General features: G+C 34.9%; 3 protein-coding genes across 4 annotated transcripts; 2 read left to right on the top strand and 1 right to left on the bottom strand.

Moving 5' to 3' along the window:
- On the top strand, window positions 414–5964 carry LOC18611691 (uncharacterized GTP-binding protein At5g64813). Its single transcript, XM_018114109.1, has 7 exons — window positions 414–1113; window positions 2200–2291; window positions 2376–2517; window positions 3272–3576; window positions 5094–5147; window positions 5243–5373; window positions 5501–5964. The coding sequence occupies exons 1-7, from the start codon at window positions 1023–1025 to the stop codon at window positions 5694–5696; spliced, it is 1011 nt and encodes a 336-aa protein (XP_017969598.1). The 5' UTR covers window positions 414–1022; the 3' UTR covers window positions 5697–5964.
- On the top strand, window positions 8500–10424 carry LOC18611689 (uncharacterized protein At5g64816). Of its 2 annotated transcripts, none has more exons than XM_007048078.2 (2): window positions 8500–8591; window positions 9698–10424. In XM_007048078.2, exon 2 carries the CDS (start codon window positions 9752–9754, stop codon window positions 10130–10132), a length of 381 nt encoding a protein of 126 aa, XP_007048140.1. In that variant the 5' UTR covers window positions 8500–8591; window positions 9698–9751; the 3' UTR covers window positions 10133–10424. The 2 variants fall into 2 exon arrangements, with proteins under 2 accessions (XP_007048140.1, XP_017984463.1); XM_018128974.1 differs by having other exon boundaries at window positions 8506–8591; window positions 9705–10424.
- On the bottom strand, window positions 11033–11866 carry LOC18611688. Its single transcript, XM_007048076.2, has 2 exons — window positions 11511–11866; window positions 11033–11411 (listed from the first exon to the last, which is right to left on the bottom strand). Exons 1-2 carry the CDS (start codon window positions 11744–11746, stop codon window positions 11198–11200), a joined length of 450 nt encoding a protein of 149 aa, XP_007048138.2. The 5' UTR covers window positions 11747–11866; the 3' UTR covers window positions 11033–11197.

The following is a 13945-nucleotide window of genomic DNA, read 5'->3' as shown; positions in this document are numbered from 1 at the left end:
AATAGTTTTAATTAAAAATTATTAATAATTTTAATCAATTATGAAAAAATAAATATTTGAAATTGGCAATCATAAATTATAATATTAATCTATGTTTTTTACCTTTTATTTTTTATCACATTTTTTATTATTCAAAATTTTTTGACAAAAAAATTAAAATAATATCATTAACAAAATTTTTTTTCATAAATCAAATTACATAATAATTATTCATATCTTATTTATTCTCACATTATAACTTTTTTTTTTTCTAAATGATTCATTTAGTTAACCGAATGAAAATTAACTTGACAGCAGTGGGCATAATCGCAAATGGCTTAATAGCTAGGTAGTGATTGATTTTTTTTTTTTTTTTTAAATTGAGGTACCAAACTAAGAACCATTTATTCTGAAAATGCCATTCATGCAATTAACCCTGCTGAGATTGACACAACCTATGAACCTGACGCGCATCTTAGAGCGTGACCGACAATTCCATCCAACTTCAAGTTTCTCTGTTTAATCACATCCGTATCAGCACATGAAAGAAGAACCATATTCAATCCATCAGAAAACTAATTTTGAATGCTTTAACCTTTTTTTTTTTATCTGATTGATTTCCCCTTTTTTCTAACTATCTTATAAACCCCACTTAAAGCATTGATTTTTTTCTTTGTTTTTTTTTTTTAAATATAGTTTGAACCAAAGTTTATTCGATTGAGATTTGGAAGCTCTAAACAGAAATTTAGATAGATACCCACTTCTTGTATTTCCATTTCAAAGATACCCATTTGGAGTACTCTTCTTGTTAGATCCAATTTCATTTAGAACTGATTAGTCTTGGGGTCATGGATTTGGGTATAGATCTTGGGTGGATTTTGGTGTGAGATGGATTTTGGATGGAAATTTTGGATACGCATTTCGAGAAATTGTACCTGTTTGACGGGACTTGATTAGTCTTCTTATTGCTTGTATAAGTGTTGGGTTATTTTTTGGAATAGATTTTTTCCTTTTTGGTTTGAGAGAGGAAAAGAGAAACAAAAATGTTTTGGAGGGAACGTGAGAGGGAGAACAAAGAGCTTAACGGAGGACCTCCTTGTGGGCAGGTTAGAGTTCTTGTTGTTGGTGATTCAGGTATTGGATTTTACTCTTTTTCTTAAAAAAAATTATAGAATTTTTTTATTCATCTATAATGTTTGCCTTTGTAATTTTGTTTGCTTTTTGCTGTATGCTTTTTTTTGTATGTAATAACTGTTTTGGGTGTTTAGTGGGATTATATGCTATGAAGTTGGATTATTGTTGTAACTATATCAGAAGGAACTTACTTGATAAATATATTGGTCTACAAAATTATTGTTTAGTTGTTGCTGATTTTGGATTGGTTAAATTTATGAATTTTCTGTTTAAGATTCCTGAAGTGTAACTCTGGTGGACAAAGAAGAGCGTTGGTTTACCTGCCAAAATGTAAGGATAAAAGGACTTAAAGTAACAAATGATTTTGTTTTTGCATCAAAAAACTGAGAAATTGATTAATGGTCGATCGTAATATCAATGCTAGAAATGAGGGATGAAGCATGGTGTGAAATAATTGCCTGATTAGCTAATTTTTTGGTTGAGATCTAGTGTGTGATATTTATGTGCAAGGAACAAATTTGGAGCTGTTGGAGAAAGATTGCAGATGATGTATTAAGATTTGAAAGACATGGGAAGGTAGAGTTTTAAGTAGGTTTATTACATAAACCATTAATCTTAAGAGCTAACTTGGTACACTTTTCTTTTTGGGTACAAGAGGGAGCATTACGGTTTGAATCTAAGATCTCTACCCATATCTCCTCCCACCCTTACCACTTGAACTAATGGTACCCTTTAATTTACTTTTAAGGGAAAATATGCATGGCCTGGGTGAGGACACTTAAGTAATTCATCAATGACTGTTTTATTACTTTCTCTATCAAGAGAAGAAATCTTTACGAAGGAGTCATTGGTTTCATGTTCCTTTGCTTTTTCCTTTGGATGTTATTGATTTGTTTTTGACTGCCTGAGTGTTTCTGACACTGTGTTGCGCCATCATTGAGCAATAAGCAGGCTCTTGATCTGCTGTTCTGATTTGTTTACTTCTCATGCTCAAAAATTAATATCCTGCTCCAAGAAAATATTCATTTTACAACTTCAAATATATTAAATGCCGAACTTTAGCTTTAAATCATAGTCATTTGGCAGGTGTCGGGAAAACTTCTCTTGCTCATTTGATTGTGAAAGGTTCTTCTGCTGCTCGGCCTCCTCAAACAATTGGATGTACTGTTGGTGTGAAGGTAAGACTTGGTCCTCCTTTGTTGCTTTAAATAAAGTTATTGTTGATGTTTTTACACCAAGTAGTCACAACTATCTCTACACAGCATACTACATATAGTAGTCCTGGTAGCTCTTCAAGTAGCGTTAAAGGGGATGCTGAAAGAGATTTCTTCATTGAACTCTGGGATGTGTCAGGACATGAGCGATATAAAGATTGTCGGTCTCTTTTTTATTCACAAATTAATGGTGAGTACTAATCCTCTTTGCTTGAGCAAATGTCCTTTAAGTTCTTGATAATTGTTGGTAGGCAAATTTTCTGATGCTTAATTTGTAAGTCTAGTAATCCGCAATCTTTATTGTGCTTTTGATAAGTATTGGATGCCTTGCTGTGGCCATGCGCAATTTAGTTCTATTAGAAATTGAGTTTTCGATTGCATGATTAACAAAATCATGGCTATTTCTTGGTCGAAATTATTCCAACCACTGCCCTGTTGCATTTACATGCATAAATATGAAGTGATGGTTACTGTCATTACTTGTTCTATTATCAGCTTTTCCATATAGGATATGCGGTTATTTAATCAAACAGAGATAGTGGCAGCTACAAACTTCCCTCAAATTTGTTATTAGCCTAAATGTGTATAATTTGTAGGCTGCCCTTGGTTCTGCAGGGCAGTAGATGTAAAAGATGGTTTATATGATTGTTGTTTCTTCTCTATAGTATCCCTGCAAGTTTGTAACTGGGATGCAAATTTGCGAAATACCAAAATGAATGAATTTATTCCTTGTAGATCTTTGCAATATAAACTGATTGTTCATATTACATTTTTAACTTAATGATCTTAAATATTATCAGCATGCGATCATTAACATCCTAATGATATGCTCCTAATCATCAACATGTGGAAGGTTTTTCCTGCTTATTTTCCCATAATAGCCTTTTTAGTTACTGGAAGCTCTGTGATTTTCACTCATGATTCTGCTTTGAAATCTTGTGCAGGTGTTATTTTTGTTCATGATCTTTCCCAAAGGAGAACAAAAACAAGCTTGCAGAAGTGGGCAGCTGAGATTGCAGCAACTGGGACATTTTCAGCTCCTCTAGGTTCTGGAGGTCCTGGGGGACTCCCTGTGCCATATATTGTTATTGGTAACAAAGCTGATGTTGCTGCTAAAGAGGGTACAAAGGGTAGCAGTGGCAATCTTGTTGATGTAGCTCGTCAGTGGGTTGAGAAGCAGGGTTTGCTTCCATCTAGTGAGGAGCTTCCACTGACTGAGAGTTTTCCTGGTAGTGGAGGCCTTATTGCTGTAAGGATTTTAACTTATGCATTGACTTGCTTATATGTCAGTTCGAGTAAGAATAATTTTTTTTTTATTCTTTCCTCATTATATCCTTGCTGAAATTTTTGGGGGAAACTTGGGTGTTTCATTGTAATTGATCTATTTCATTGTAGAATTGTAGTTGCAATTGGATTAGAATGCTGTAGGCAACATTTTGGTTTAAAATAAGGGAAATGGTACATTTCAGTTCATATTTTGACAAATTCAAGTCTAATAGGATTGTTTTGCTTTTACATTAATTTATGTCTCAAATTGCTGTGTGAAGAAGGATGAAGTGTGAAAGTTTTTATCAGTTGTCCACAATTTTCTTGCACTTTAATTTGTGAATATTTCAATGTTTCTCTCACATCTTTACACATGTGCCTTGAATTTATGGTTTAGTTGACTGATAAAGCCTTGTGATTTAGAAATTTTACTGTGGTAGTTGTCCATTTCCTATTGTTACTGGTGTTGTTATTTCCAGATTTGCTTCTTTAGTTTGTTCAATGCTTTGCTTTGTACTTCTTGATTATTTTACTTAGATGCCTACCTATGTGTACATGACAACTTATAGAAACTCTCAAAGTCTTTACATGAAATGTTTGCCATTCTATTGTTAATTTTCCTTTTGTTTGAACTCGACGTGTGGGACTATTTTAGATGTCATTATGGATGCCGTTGTTATTTTTTATGCTTTGTTATTAATAAGGATATTTGCATTCAAAATTAGTAAATTCTGGCCTTGTTTTGGTAGACACACAAAGCAAAAACAAAGCAAAGTTAGGAACCCTCACTTGTATGTCAGAACCTTCTCTGACTCATTACCTCCCTCACGTCATTAAGTCAGCCCTTTCCATGCGGTCCACAAAGATCTCAAATCGATCTATATATTTTCTTCCTTGACAGATGCCAGTTTCTGTCTCTGGTGAGCAGATCTCTCTTCCTTTCCCCCTTCTTTTTCTTTTCTTCCTTTTGTCTTTTTTCTCCCCTGTGCTTCTCTTACTTCTCTCTCTCTCTCCCCCCGTCCATTCTAAAACTAACAGTTTCAAACCTTTGTCAACACTAATATCAAATCTCAACCCAAATGGTCTCCAATTTGCATACAAATACTGTGATGTTTGGTTGATTATGTAAGATCTCTGGATGTTTCTGGTGGCTGGTTGTTGGTGCTGTGGATGGGGTTAGTTTTGGTTCTGAATCGGCATCCTTGCAGTGGCAGGAAAAGGGCAAACCTCTTGGTTTTTGGCATGCACACAGAGCAAATAAATGTTATCACTGATTGTTTATGAAATCTGTGTTTGAGGTTGGGAATGGTGAATTGAGGTCAGAGTTAATTGAGTTTTGACTAAATGGATTTGGTTCTTCTGAGGGAAGTTATGTTCAGTGCAAGTTTGAGTTGCAGAGGGTGGTTGCAAAGGAAAATTTTTCTTTGGATAAAATGTCTATTAAAGTTAATTTTGGCTTTGATAAGTGAAGATGTCTAACATTTTGCTTGATGTTTACAGGCTGCCAAAGATGCAAGATATGACAAGGAAGGTGTAATGAAGTTTTTTCGCATGGTATTATTGTCCTCTTTGCTTCTTTTGTATGGTATTTAGCCTCTCAAATTTTAGTGGGTTTAGCTGTTGTTAAACTTATATTGTACTTGTTTCAGTTGATCAGGAGAAGATATTTTTCAGATGACTTACCAGCTCAAAATACATGGTCCATATCTCCTGTTCAGAGACCTTCTCGACGTTTAGATGAAAATTCCAGTGATGATGATCAGTTGTACAAGCGTACGAGGTAAGTCAGGCAAAGGAGTTACCTTAGGAAACTTTATGTGAGGAATACCATTGTTCTTCTCTCTCCCCTTGTTTGTGGTGCCCTATTTGAAAGGACGCTTCCTAATTAATTCTTCTGTTGATTGCAGTTTGAGTGGCGATCCTTACAAGTACAACATGCTTCCTCCCTTACCAGCTCAGCGAAATCTGACTCCACCTCCCACGCTTTACCCGCAGCAGCCAGTTTCAGTGACTGAGAATTACAACCTCCCAAGATTCTCCTTTACTGGCTCCCAAGAAATCAGCAGCACCACCAGATCGAAGCGCGCAGATATTAATGTCTGATGTAATATGGTTTCCAATGTTAGCTACACAGTCACCATTGCTGGGGAGGGAAAATGTTGTGTTGGCTGTATGATTCTTTGCTCCATTCTTTTTTTCTTTACCCCTTTTTCGTTTTGCTTGTAAAACTGGCATGCCAATTCTTTTATATCCGATGGCCCTCTGGTTGTAAGGGGTTTCTGGGTTTTACAGTTTTACCGGATGTATAATTATTGATTGTTTATCCCCAAAATATAGGCAATTCTTTTCAATCAAAACCACTTTTCTTTAACACTTCCCCCCCTGATTGTATTTCTATTCGAGTCATGGGAAATAAGAACTTCCAATGATCAGTAAGGAAAATTGGTGTATCTTAATTTTCAACCAGATGGGGAAAAAATGTAAAACAAAACAATTTATCTTCCATAAATCCTTCATACTTTTTCATCCTATCTCATCAAATGTGAATTTTATCCATTGTGTCAGTACACGTATTAAGCTTTGAATAACAATTTAGGATAATTAATTTGGGAAGCATGACTGATGGATTAACAAATAGCTGGGAGAAAAAAATGATGAGAGTGGGGACTATTTTCCATTGGCAACCAACACCTAGTAGCATTGCACACCTCTGCCTTTTTGATGAATGATGACTGCCCTGACCCTGACAACCATTCATGGGAATGGTAGGAATCCAAGTCTCTCTACCAAAAAACAATTAAACTGTTGGATACTTCAACATTTTTTTGCAATACAACCCAACTCAGTACATAAACAACCTTAGAACACGTAGGATTAGGAAATTGTGTTCATAACTATGCTACCAAATCATTATCAAGGCATATCTCTATATACTTGTACAACTCATTTTCTTAGAGATAGATTTTGACATTGGACAACTTACAGCATAACTGAGTTAAATGTAAATATTATAAACCAAGTTTCCTTTGTTTTAGATTTAAGTTTATCCGTACTTGTATATACATATAATACTTGTACTGTTAATGATTGAATGAAAATTGGTTACTTGAGAGTTGGATTGAGTGTTTTTTTCACATAATTAACACACCTTTTCTTTATTAATTTTTTTTAAATTAAAGAAAATGATGTATTTGGTTAATTGGGATTGCTTAGCATGATTGTCCAACTCAAAATTAATGCAAAAAAAAAAAAAAAAAAGAAGGAAAAAAGAGAAACATGGTGTTCAACTGTTCATTCATATATATAACCTTCCTATTGGAGCATGAACCATCATAAAAAATGAATGTCACTTTCTAGTTCCTACTCTTTTAATTTCTGGATTATTAATAGTATAATATACTAAACGTATTTCATTGATATTTATGTATATTTCAAAATCTAGCAGTCTCTTACCACCTTTAGGAGGGAATTGTGGAGTTGAGCCTTCATCGACTCCTCGTCGCCTCCCCATTCCTCTTTGATGGCTCAACTACGTCGTTGGATGATGGTGAAGAATAGGTGCTACCAGGCCATATTTCTTGGAAAGCCTTAAGCCGTCTAGACTCGTAGGAGGTAAAGCGTGCGTCCATCGTCGCCTGCTCAGCTCTTGATGGCTCGGGTAGCCCGTCCATAGGTGGTGACCAGGTTGAAGCATTGTCTGTCGTTGGCTTGGTTCCGCTCATCTTAGCTTGCTTGCCCATTCTTGTTAATTTTTGTCTCGTCTCATATATCTGTTCATGGATATTGTATGTCACAAATCTTGAATAAGGTTACTGAGTTTATACGAAAACCATAATGCGATCATTACTGTCATATGTTCTTATCGAGATGCTTAATTATATGTGCCTAGATAAGGTTTTTCAAGGACTGGTTTTAGCTTAAACTCCGAAACTTGTACATGGTTGAGTCCTTTCATCAATCGCACTTGCAATTCATTAAAGAATACAGAAAACAAGGCTTAACGTACGTTAATACTTGTAACTCAATGATAAATAACTAATTTGCCGATAGGGTAGAAAATTGTACACAAAATTTATAAAAAGAAAGAATCAAGAGGGGTTTAACGTACCTGCAACTTATAGCTTCAAAGAAGAAGAGGATGGGCGAGAATAGGGTTCTTTGGTGTGTCGTATAAATAGTGTTGAGATTAGCACATACGTGGGGGGTTATTAAGTTAATGTGAAATTCTGATTAATTGAAGGTAAAGAAAAAATAAAAAAATAAGGAGGGGAGAGGAGAGGACTGAAATTTATAATTTTTAAGTTGTTTTGACTGTGAATCTCTCGTTTTATTTGAATCGAGACGTATTTCACAGAATAATTATAGTCCAATTTTATATATTTTCTGTGGATCGTAATAAAAAAAAAAGAAAAAGAAACTACAACATTAAAGTTTAGTGGTCCTTGATTTCTTGACTTTGTGCTTTTCCATCCTTTGGTTCTCCATTGCCATTGAGATCTTGTCTTAGTCATAAAGGAGAAAATTTTAAAATTTTGAAAATTTAAATATAAGATTCTTCGTATGTGAATTTAATTCAATTTGATATTAGATTTAATTTTATTTGTTAATTTATTTATTGGTTCATTTGTTTGTTAGATTATTGATTTTTTATATGAGATATAATACTTGATAATTATAATTTTATTTGTATTTGTATATTAGCTTTATAAAAAAAGAAAATATTTTAACATAAAAGAGGATATATTAGAAATTCAATAATTAAAATAGGTTAAAAACTTAAAATGTGATAATCAAGTTTATAATAATATAATTTTTTGTTAACACGTTAATTTCTTTTAATTAAAAATTTGTTTCTCCCATATCTTAAACACTAAAAACAAACAAGCCCTCTTTTAATTTTTTTTTTAGAGTCCAAAATTATTTAACTCACGTTTTACGAAAGCGAACGCATATCGGCGCTGCTCGCTTTGCTGAATTTCCCTAAAACCCTGCCAGAAGGTCAGCCCTTTCTTTCTTTCATTTCTCTAAAACCCTAAGCTTTTTTTTTTTCTCTTTTTTCGTATCCTTTATCTTTTTGTTTGTACAAATTAAACCTGAAATATTAGCTGCAGCATTCGGCATATCTTCTTTGTAATTTGATCTGTAACTTGTAATCTAGATACATTTTTTTTTCTATTTATCTCACTATTATGAACTTTAATTTATTTTGGGGCTTTTCATTTCTGTTTATTTTAATTTTTCTTATACATAATTACATCGTTCCATAATGGGTTTATGTTATTGCATTTTGCGATGCTTTTGTTCTTTTTATGAAATGGGTAATTAGCTAAACTATCGTTATTGAAAGAAAAGAAAAGAATAGTTGTTAAAATTCAAAGCTTTTTGGCATTTTACTCACTCTGAATTTTTTTTTTTTTGGTTTTTGAAGAACTAAAGATTGATTTTGGGCATTGAAATATGTGATGGTTAAGAAAGCTGTGGTTTTTTGTTCGCGGAAATAGGAATGTGGTTTGCACTAAACTGATATTTGGAATTAGCCATTTGTGTTTTATGTAAAAGAAATCATAAAAATTGGGGTTCTGAGATTGCTGTTGGTTATGGTAATTCTTTCCCTTTGGTTTAAACTCTTTGGGTATTAGACTGTTAGCTTTAATTTGTTGTTTGGAAAATCAATCTGTGGAAAATTGGGAGGTTAAATGTGTAGGTTTTTAAGCCTGATAGCGGCAGCATTATGAAGATGCTCTTCTTGATTGCATCTCTCTGATGTTCACAGTTGAGATTGTGATAGTGGCTCTTGTTGGGGAGTCTGAAGTGCTACTTATAATAATGCTAAGTTGAACTCATAATGTTTTATTGTTTTGAATGCTAGACCTACTGGAATTTTATACGGTAGGCAGCCTAAAATCCTGCCTTCTAGCAGCAGATTGTAAATATTTTGTTGTTTATTTACCTTTAAAGTGTTTTTTATTTTCCTTTTCAGCTTTTAGTTGTAAGACATAGAACTGATCACCTTTGCCACTTAAAAATTTAAATTAACTGCTATCTGTTCAGTGAAGAAATATATAAAATTACTTCAGCTGCTGTTTTTTGTTCTTTCATTGAAGAGTGCAGATAAGGAAGTAAGGGAAGAAGAAAGAGCTTGCCTACTGCAATTTGTGATGGTGGAAGTTTGGTGGTCCCTTCTTGGGGCTGCCATCCCAGCAGTTATTGCAGGGCAAGCTTTTAGAATGAAGAAGAGGCGTGCTGAAGAACAAAGAATTAAGAGTGCCAGGGGAAGGGAGAAATCATCGGATGATATTTTTGTCTGTGAGAGAGTCTGCACATCAAAGAGAATGTTGAAGAAGGTTGGGGCATTTTCAAAAGATCCAATTCGCGACACTTGTGTAACTGTATGTGGTGTGTCTGAGCTTGATGCTTGCTCTGATGCTTGTGCTCGTACTGTTTGTGTCAACCAACATCAAGTACCCAACTGGAATGACATTTGCCTTCGAAGGTGTCAGAGTGAATGTCTTAGACTCTCTGCTTCCCATTCTTCTTAGTATAATTTTCTTCAGGTTCGAAGGTGATACTTTTAGTGGTCAATTATAAGCCGATTGTCAGAATGGATCCTTGTTTGGCAAGTGGTGATTGAAGGTTGCTTGACCTTTTTTTGTACATTGTTCTGCCTTTTTCTGGTCTTCTGTGCTGGGATGGTTGATCTGCCATGTCCTGAATTGTATTAGTCCTTGCAATTTTTGTTCCTTGCGACATGCTTAATACTGTGATGGTCTCTCTCTCACTCTGCCTTTATTCTTGTGTTGAATCGAGTGACTTTATGATCTTTCAACCAAACGTCTTCAATCGTACTTAAGGAGATGGGATACCAAAATATTTTAGCTATAGGCTTTGAAACTCACAATATGAAACATGGATTTGTGCTGTTTCCTTGAGCTTTTAATTTTGAACTAAGAAGTCTTCTGAGTTGTTTTTTCATTGAACAAATTCAGATCAATCAAATCTGTTGCTCCGATTTAATTGATGTTACCTCATTGCTCTCTGATTGCTTTAGCATGTGCAAACGGATGGGTTTCTTAATGGTACACAGCATTGTCAAGCTGCCTCTTCACGCATAATTTTGTCAATGACTCTTACCAGCAGACTTGTCTGCAAGTGGAAAAGAAAACTATGCTTATTTCATTGGTTTTTCCATGCAAAGTTCTTGCAGTTTTGGAGATTGGACAGAGTTAAACGAGGAAAACTAATGCTTTGGTTTTCCTTTTAATTTGTTCTACTTGGTAGGTATGACACCATTTCATGGAGAGCTTTTGCTCGGAGATTGTTTTGCATGATACTTCGTAACCGAGATCTGAGTAATAAAAAGCGACTTGGGTCTACATTTTCACAGGCATTATAATAGTTCAGAATCCAAAATTTGCAGAACAATTGAAAGTGGATTTGGAAACAATTCCTGCTATGAATTCTTTCACCAGTAACGTAAGCCAATAAAAATTAAGTACATCAGAGATTGAGAAAGAGTGCGTAATCATTAACAAGTTCATATAACAAAAGTTGACTTACAAGCAACACACTAAATTGCTCACACTAATATAGTTTCCGGATTTAGTTCAAAGCTCATCTTGAGATTCTTCTTTATCAGAGACAATCTCTTTCACCTTCTCTTTAGTCTTGTGGACAGCTCCTTCAGCAATTTCTGCAGCAGATTTGGCAGTTTCTTCAACCGTTACTTTACTTGTTCCGATGCTTTTCTTAACTGCTTCTTTCATATTCTCTCCTACACTATCAGAACCGCTCGCTGTTGCTGTGCCCGTCCCTCTAAAACTGACACATGACAAGGAACAAAACGTGTGTTAATGATGAAGGTACAAGAATTCAACATTCAAATGTATGACACAGAGAATACTTAAAACGCAATCTTACTCTAAATTCGGAGGGGTAAACTGCAACTGAAAGTCATGGATGATGGTTTTGATCTTTTCCCAAGAACTTTTGTGAGATTTCTTCAACATTGAAATGGTGCTTGATACTACCTGAAAGAGAGATGGTTTCTCTTCATTATACTGCGCTCTTTGACAAACTACAGATAGAATCTGATGCGAGAGAACGATGAACCAAAGAAGAAACAAAGTAAAGCTTCTTATTCTAGATTTGTTCATGCTTAAATTTGGGGAAAAAAAATGTAAAAAGGAAGTGGCATTCGCATTTGCGCTAGGCTTTGTAGTTAGGGGGTGGTTTTCAGATTCTACACGTTCTCAACAAAGAAAGGTAACGTGGCGTTAGCACCTTGCTTCTTGCTTCTTGGCATCCGTTTCTGAACATTTCAAAAGGAGAATGATTTTCTTTCTTTTTTTTTTTTTCACTTTTTTCAAGCTCAAATGAAAAGATGAAACAAAACAAAAACTAACCAACAAATATGTAATTGGAAAAAAATATTTAATATAAGTTGTGAGAATTAAACTCCTACAATATAAGACTTGATCGAAGTTGAAACCTTGTGGTTCCAACATCTTTGCCAATTGCCATACCCACACATATACATTTAATAATAAGTTAAAAAAAAAGAATAACATACAATCAAATCACTATTAATGGCTCGAATAGTTAAATATTTTTTTATTTAACAAGACTAAATTGTTAGAATAAGTTCCAATTTACACGTCAAAACTTTTATCTTATAATTACATTATATAAGTATTGTAGAATCATTCTAAAATGATATCTTGAAATAAATTTCAATTAATGTAAAAAAATCACGTCAAACAATTATTAGTTTGTAACAACAAAGTGATCAAAGTAATAATTTTTGTAAATATTGGTGATGAAACGTGATTTTTTTAAGTTAATAACCGTAACAAAATTTCCCAAAAAATTAAACGATGGAATAAGTAATTTACCCTAATTATAATAAAAAAGCTTCTAATCAGTTTATATATAAATGAGTTACATACAAACGTTATATATAAATCAGTTTACCTAATTATTTATTCTGCTTGGTTGGCTGACGCCTTAAGAGTGGTTAGGTAAACCATATATGCATGTGTGCGATTACACCGTACAAATCAAGTCATTGCCATGCGGCTTTACAAACCGGAGGAAACGATCACTAGCGCATTATTTATATACACGGTTAACAAGTGAAATTACGAACAATATTAAGTTGGGTAATCGATTAATTATCACGAAATAGGATACACTTGTAGACACTAAATTATAAACAAGAAAAATTAAAAATATATATAAAAAAAAATATAAAAAAATGAAAAATGAAAAAAGAAAGGAGAGAGGTACGACCGCACCCTGCCAGGCACCTCTCTCACCTGCCAGACGCGAATTTTTCGCGTCTGGCAGGGTAGTGGAATTGCCCCCCTGATGCCCAGGGACAAGGCAATGGAGAGTGCCCCCTCCAGAGCCCAGAAATCGGGTATAAAGGGGAGGGGGATCCGAGCAACCAGGGGGGAGCCAAAAAAATAGACAACAAAAAACCTTAGAGCCTAGCAGCAGAGAAAAACCAAAAAAATATATCAATGAATACCAAAAACAATACAAAAGAGGGTGTGTGCAGGGAGAGTTAAAGCTGGGGTGTTTGCCGCCGGTTAGGAGGAGTTAAAGCTGGGGTGTTTGCCGCCGGTTAGGAGGAGTAAAAGCTGGGGTTTTTGCCGTCGGTTAGGAGGAGTAATAGCTTGGGGGTTTGCCGCTGGTGAGAGGAGTAATAGCTGGGGTGTTTGCCGCCGGTGAAAATGGGTAAGCTTGGTCTATTTGCTGTCGGTTAGGAGGGATAAAGCTCGGGTTATTTGCTGCGGCAGTAGAGAGAGGAAGGAAACAGGCCGAGCGACGGTGAGAGTGGGTAATAGCTGGGGTCGCTGCCGGTGGGGGATGATTTGAGAAGAGAAGAGAAAGACGACATTTTTAGAGAAAAAGAGAAAGTACCGCCGGCATAGAGAGAAGAAAGAAAGGTGAAAAGTGAGGAGAGAAAAATAAGAAAAGGAAGTCCATCTCCCCTAAGCCGTACGGCGTCGTTTGGTGCTCCAGAGGGTGCTGTGCAGAGCCAAATGGCGCGTTTAGTGCCAGTTGTGGTTAGCCTAATTGTCTTGAACTAATTTAGCGTGATCAGGTAAGGAAAACTTCACTCCTTTGCCTAATTGATTCATAATGATTTAATTGCTTAGGTTATTATGGTTTGATTTGTTTGGATTTAATCTATAAAATTCAATTTAAGCTTCATATGATTAATCTGAAAATATTTTAATACAGTGCCCTAGAAATTTCTGGAGAATGTTTTTTTTAGGATTAGGATTGGTTTACTTTAGCATAAGGTTCTAAAATCTTTTAGATACTATTTTTAGGACAAAGAAGAT

Source organism: Theobroma cacao, chromosome 1 (genome assembly GCF_000208745.1).
Source record: "Theobroma cacao cultivar B97-61/B2 chromosome 1, Criollo_cocoa_genome_V2, whole genome shotgun sequence".
NCBI lineage: Eukaryota > Viridiplantae > Streptophyta > Magnoliopsida > Malvales > Malvaceae > Theobroma > Theobroma cacao.
The sequence above is the reverse complement of the archived record's forward strand: the minus strand, read 5'-3'. Positions and strand labels throughout refer to the sequence as shown.

Coding starts and splice junctions, on each gene's coding strand:
- LOC18611691 (XM_018114109.1), top strand. CDS start 1,023: ATGTTTTGGAGGGAACGTGAGAGGGAGAACAAAGAGCTTAACGGAGGA. Junction 1,114..2,199: donor TCTTGTTGTTGGTGATTCAG/GTATTGGATTTT, acceptor GTCATTTGGCAG/GTGTCGGGAAAACTTCTCTT. Junction 2,292..2,375: donor GATGTACTGTTGGTGTGAAG/GTAAGACTTGGT, acceptor ATCTCTACACAG/CATACTACATATAGTAGTCC.
- LOC18611688 (XM_007048076.2), bottom strand. CDS start 11,746: ATGAACAAATCTAGAATAAGAAGCTTTACTTTGTTTCTTCTTTGGTTC. Junction 11,412..11,510: donor TTTACCCCTCCGAATTTAGA/GTAAGATTGCGT, acceptor GTCATGTGTCAG/TTTTAGAGGGACGGGCACAG.
- LOC18611689 (XM_007048078.2), top strand. CDS start 9,752: ATGGTGGAAGTTTGGTGGTCCCTTCTTGGGGCTGCCATCCCAGCAGTT.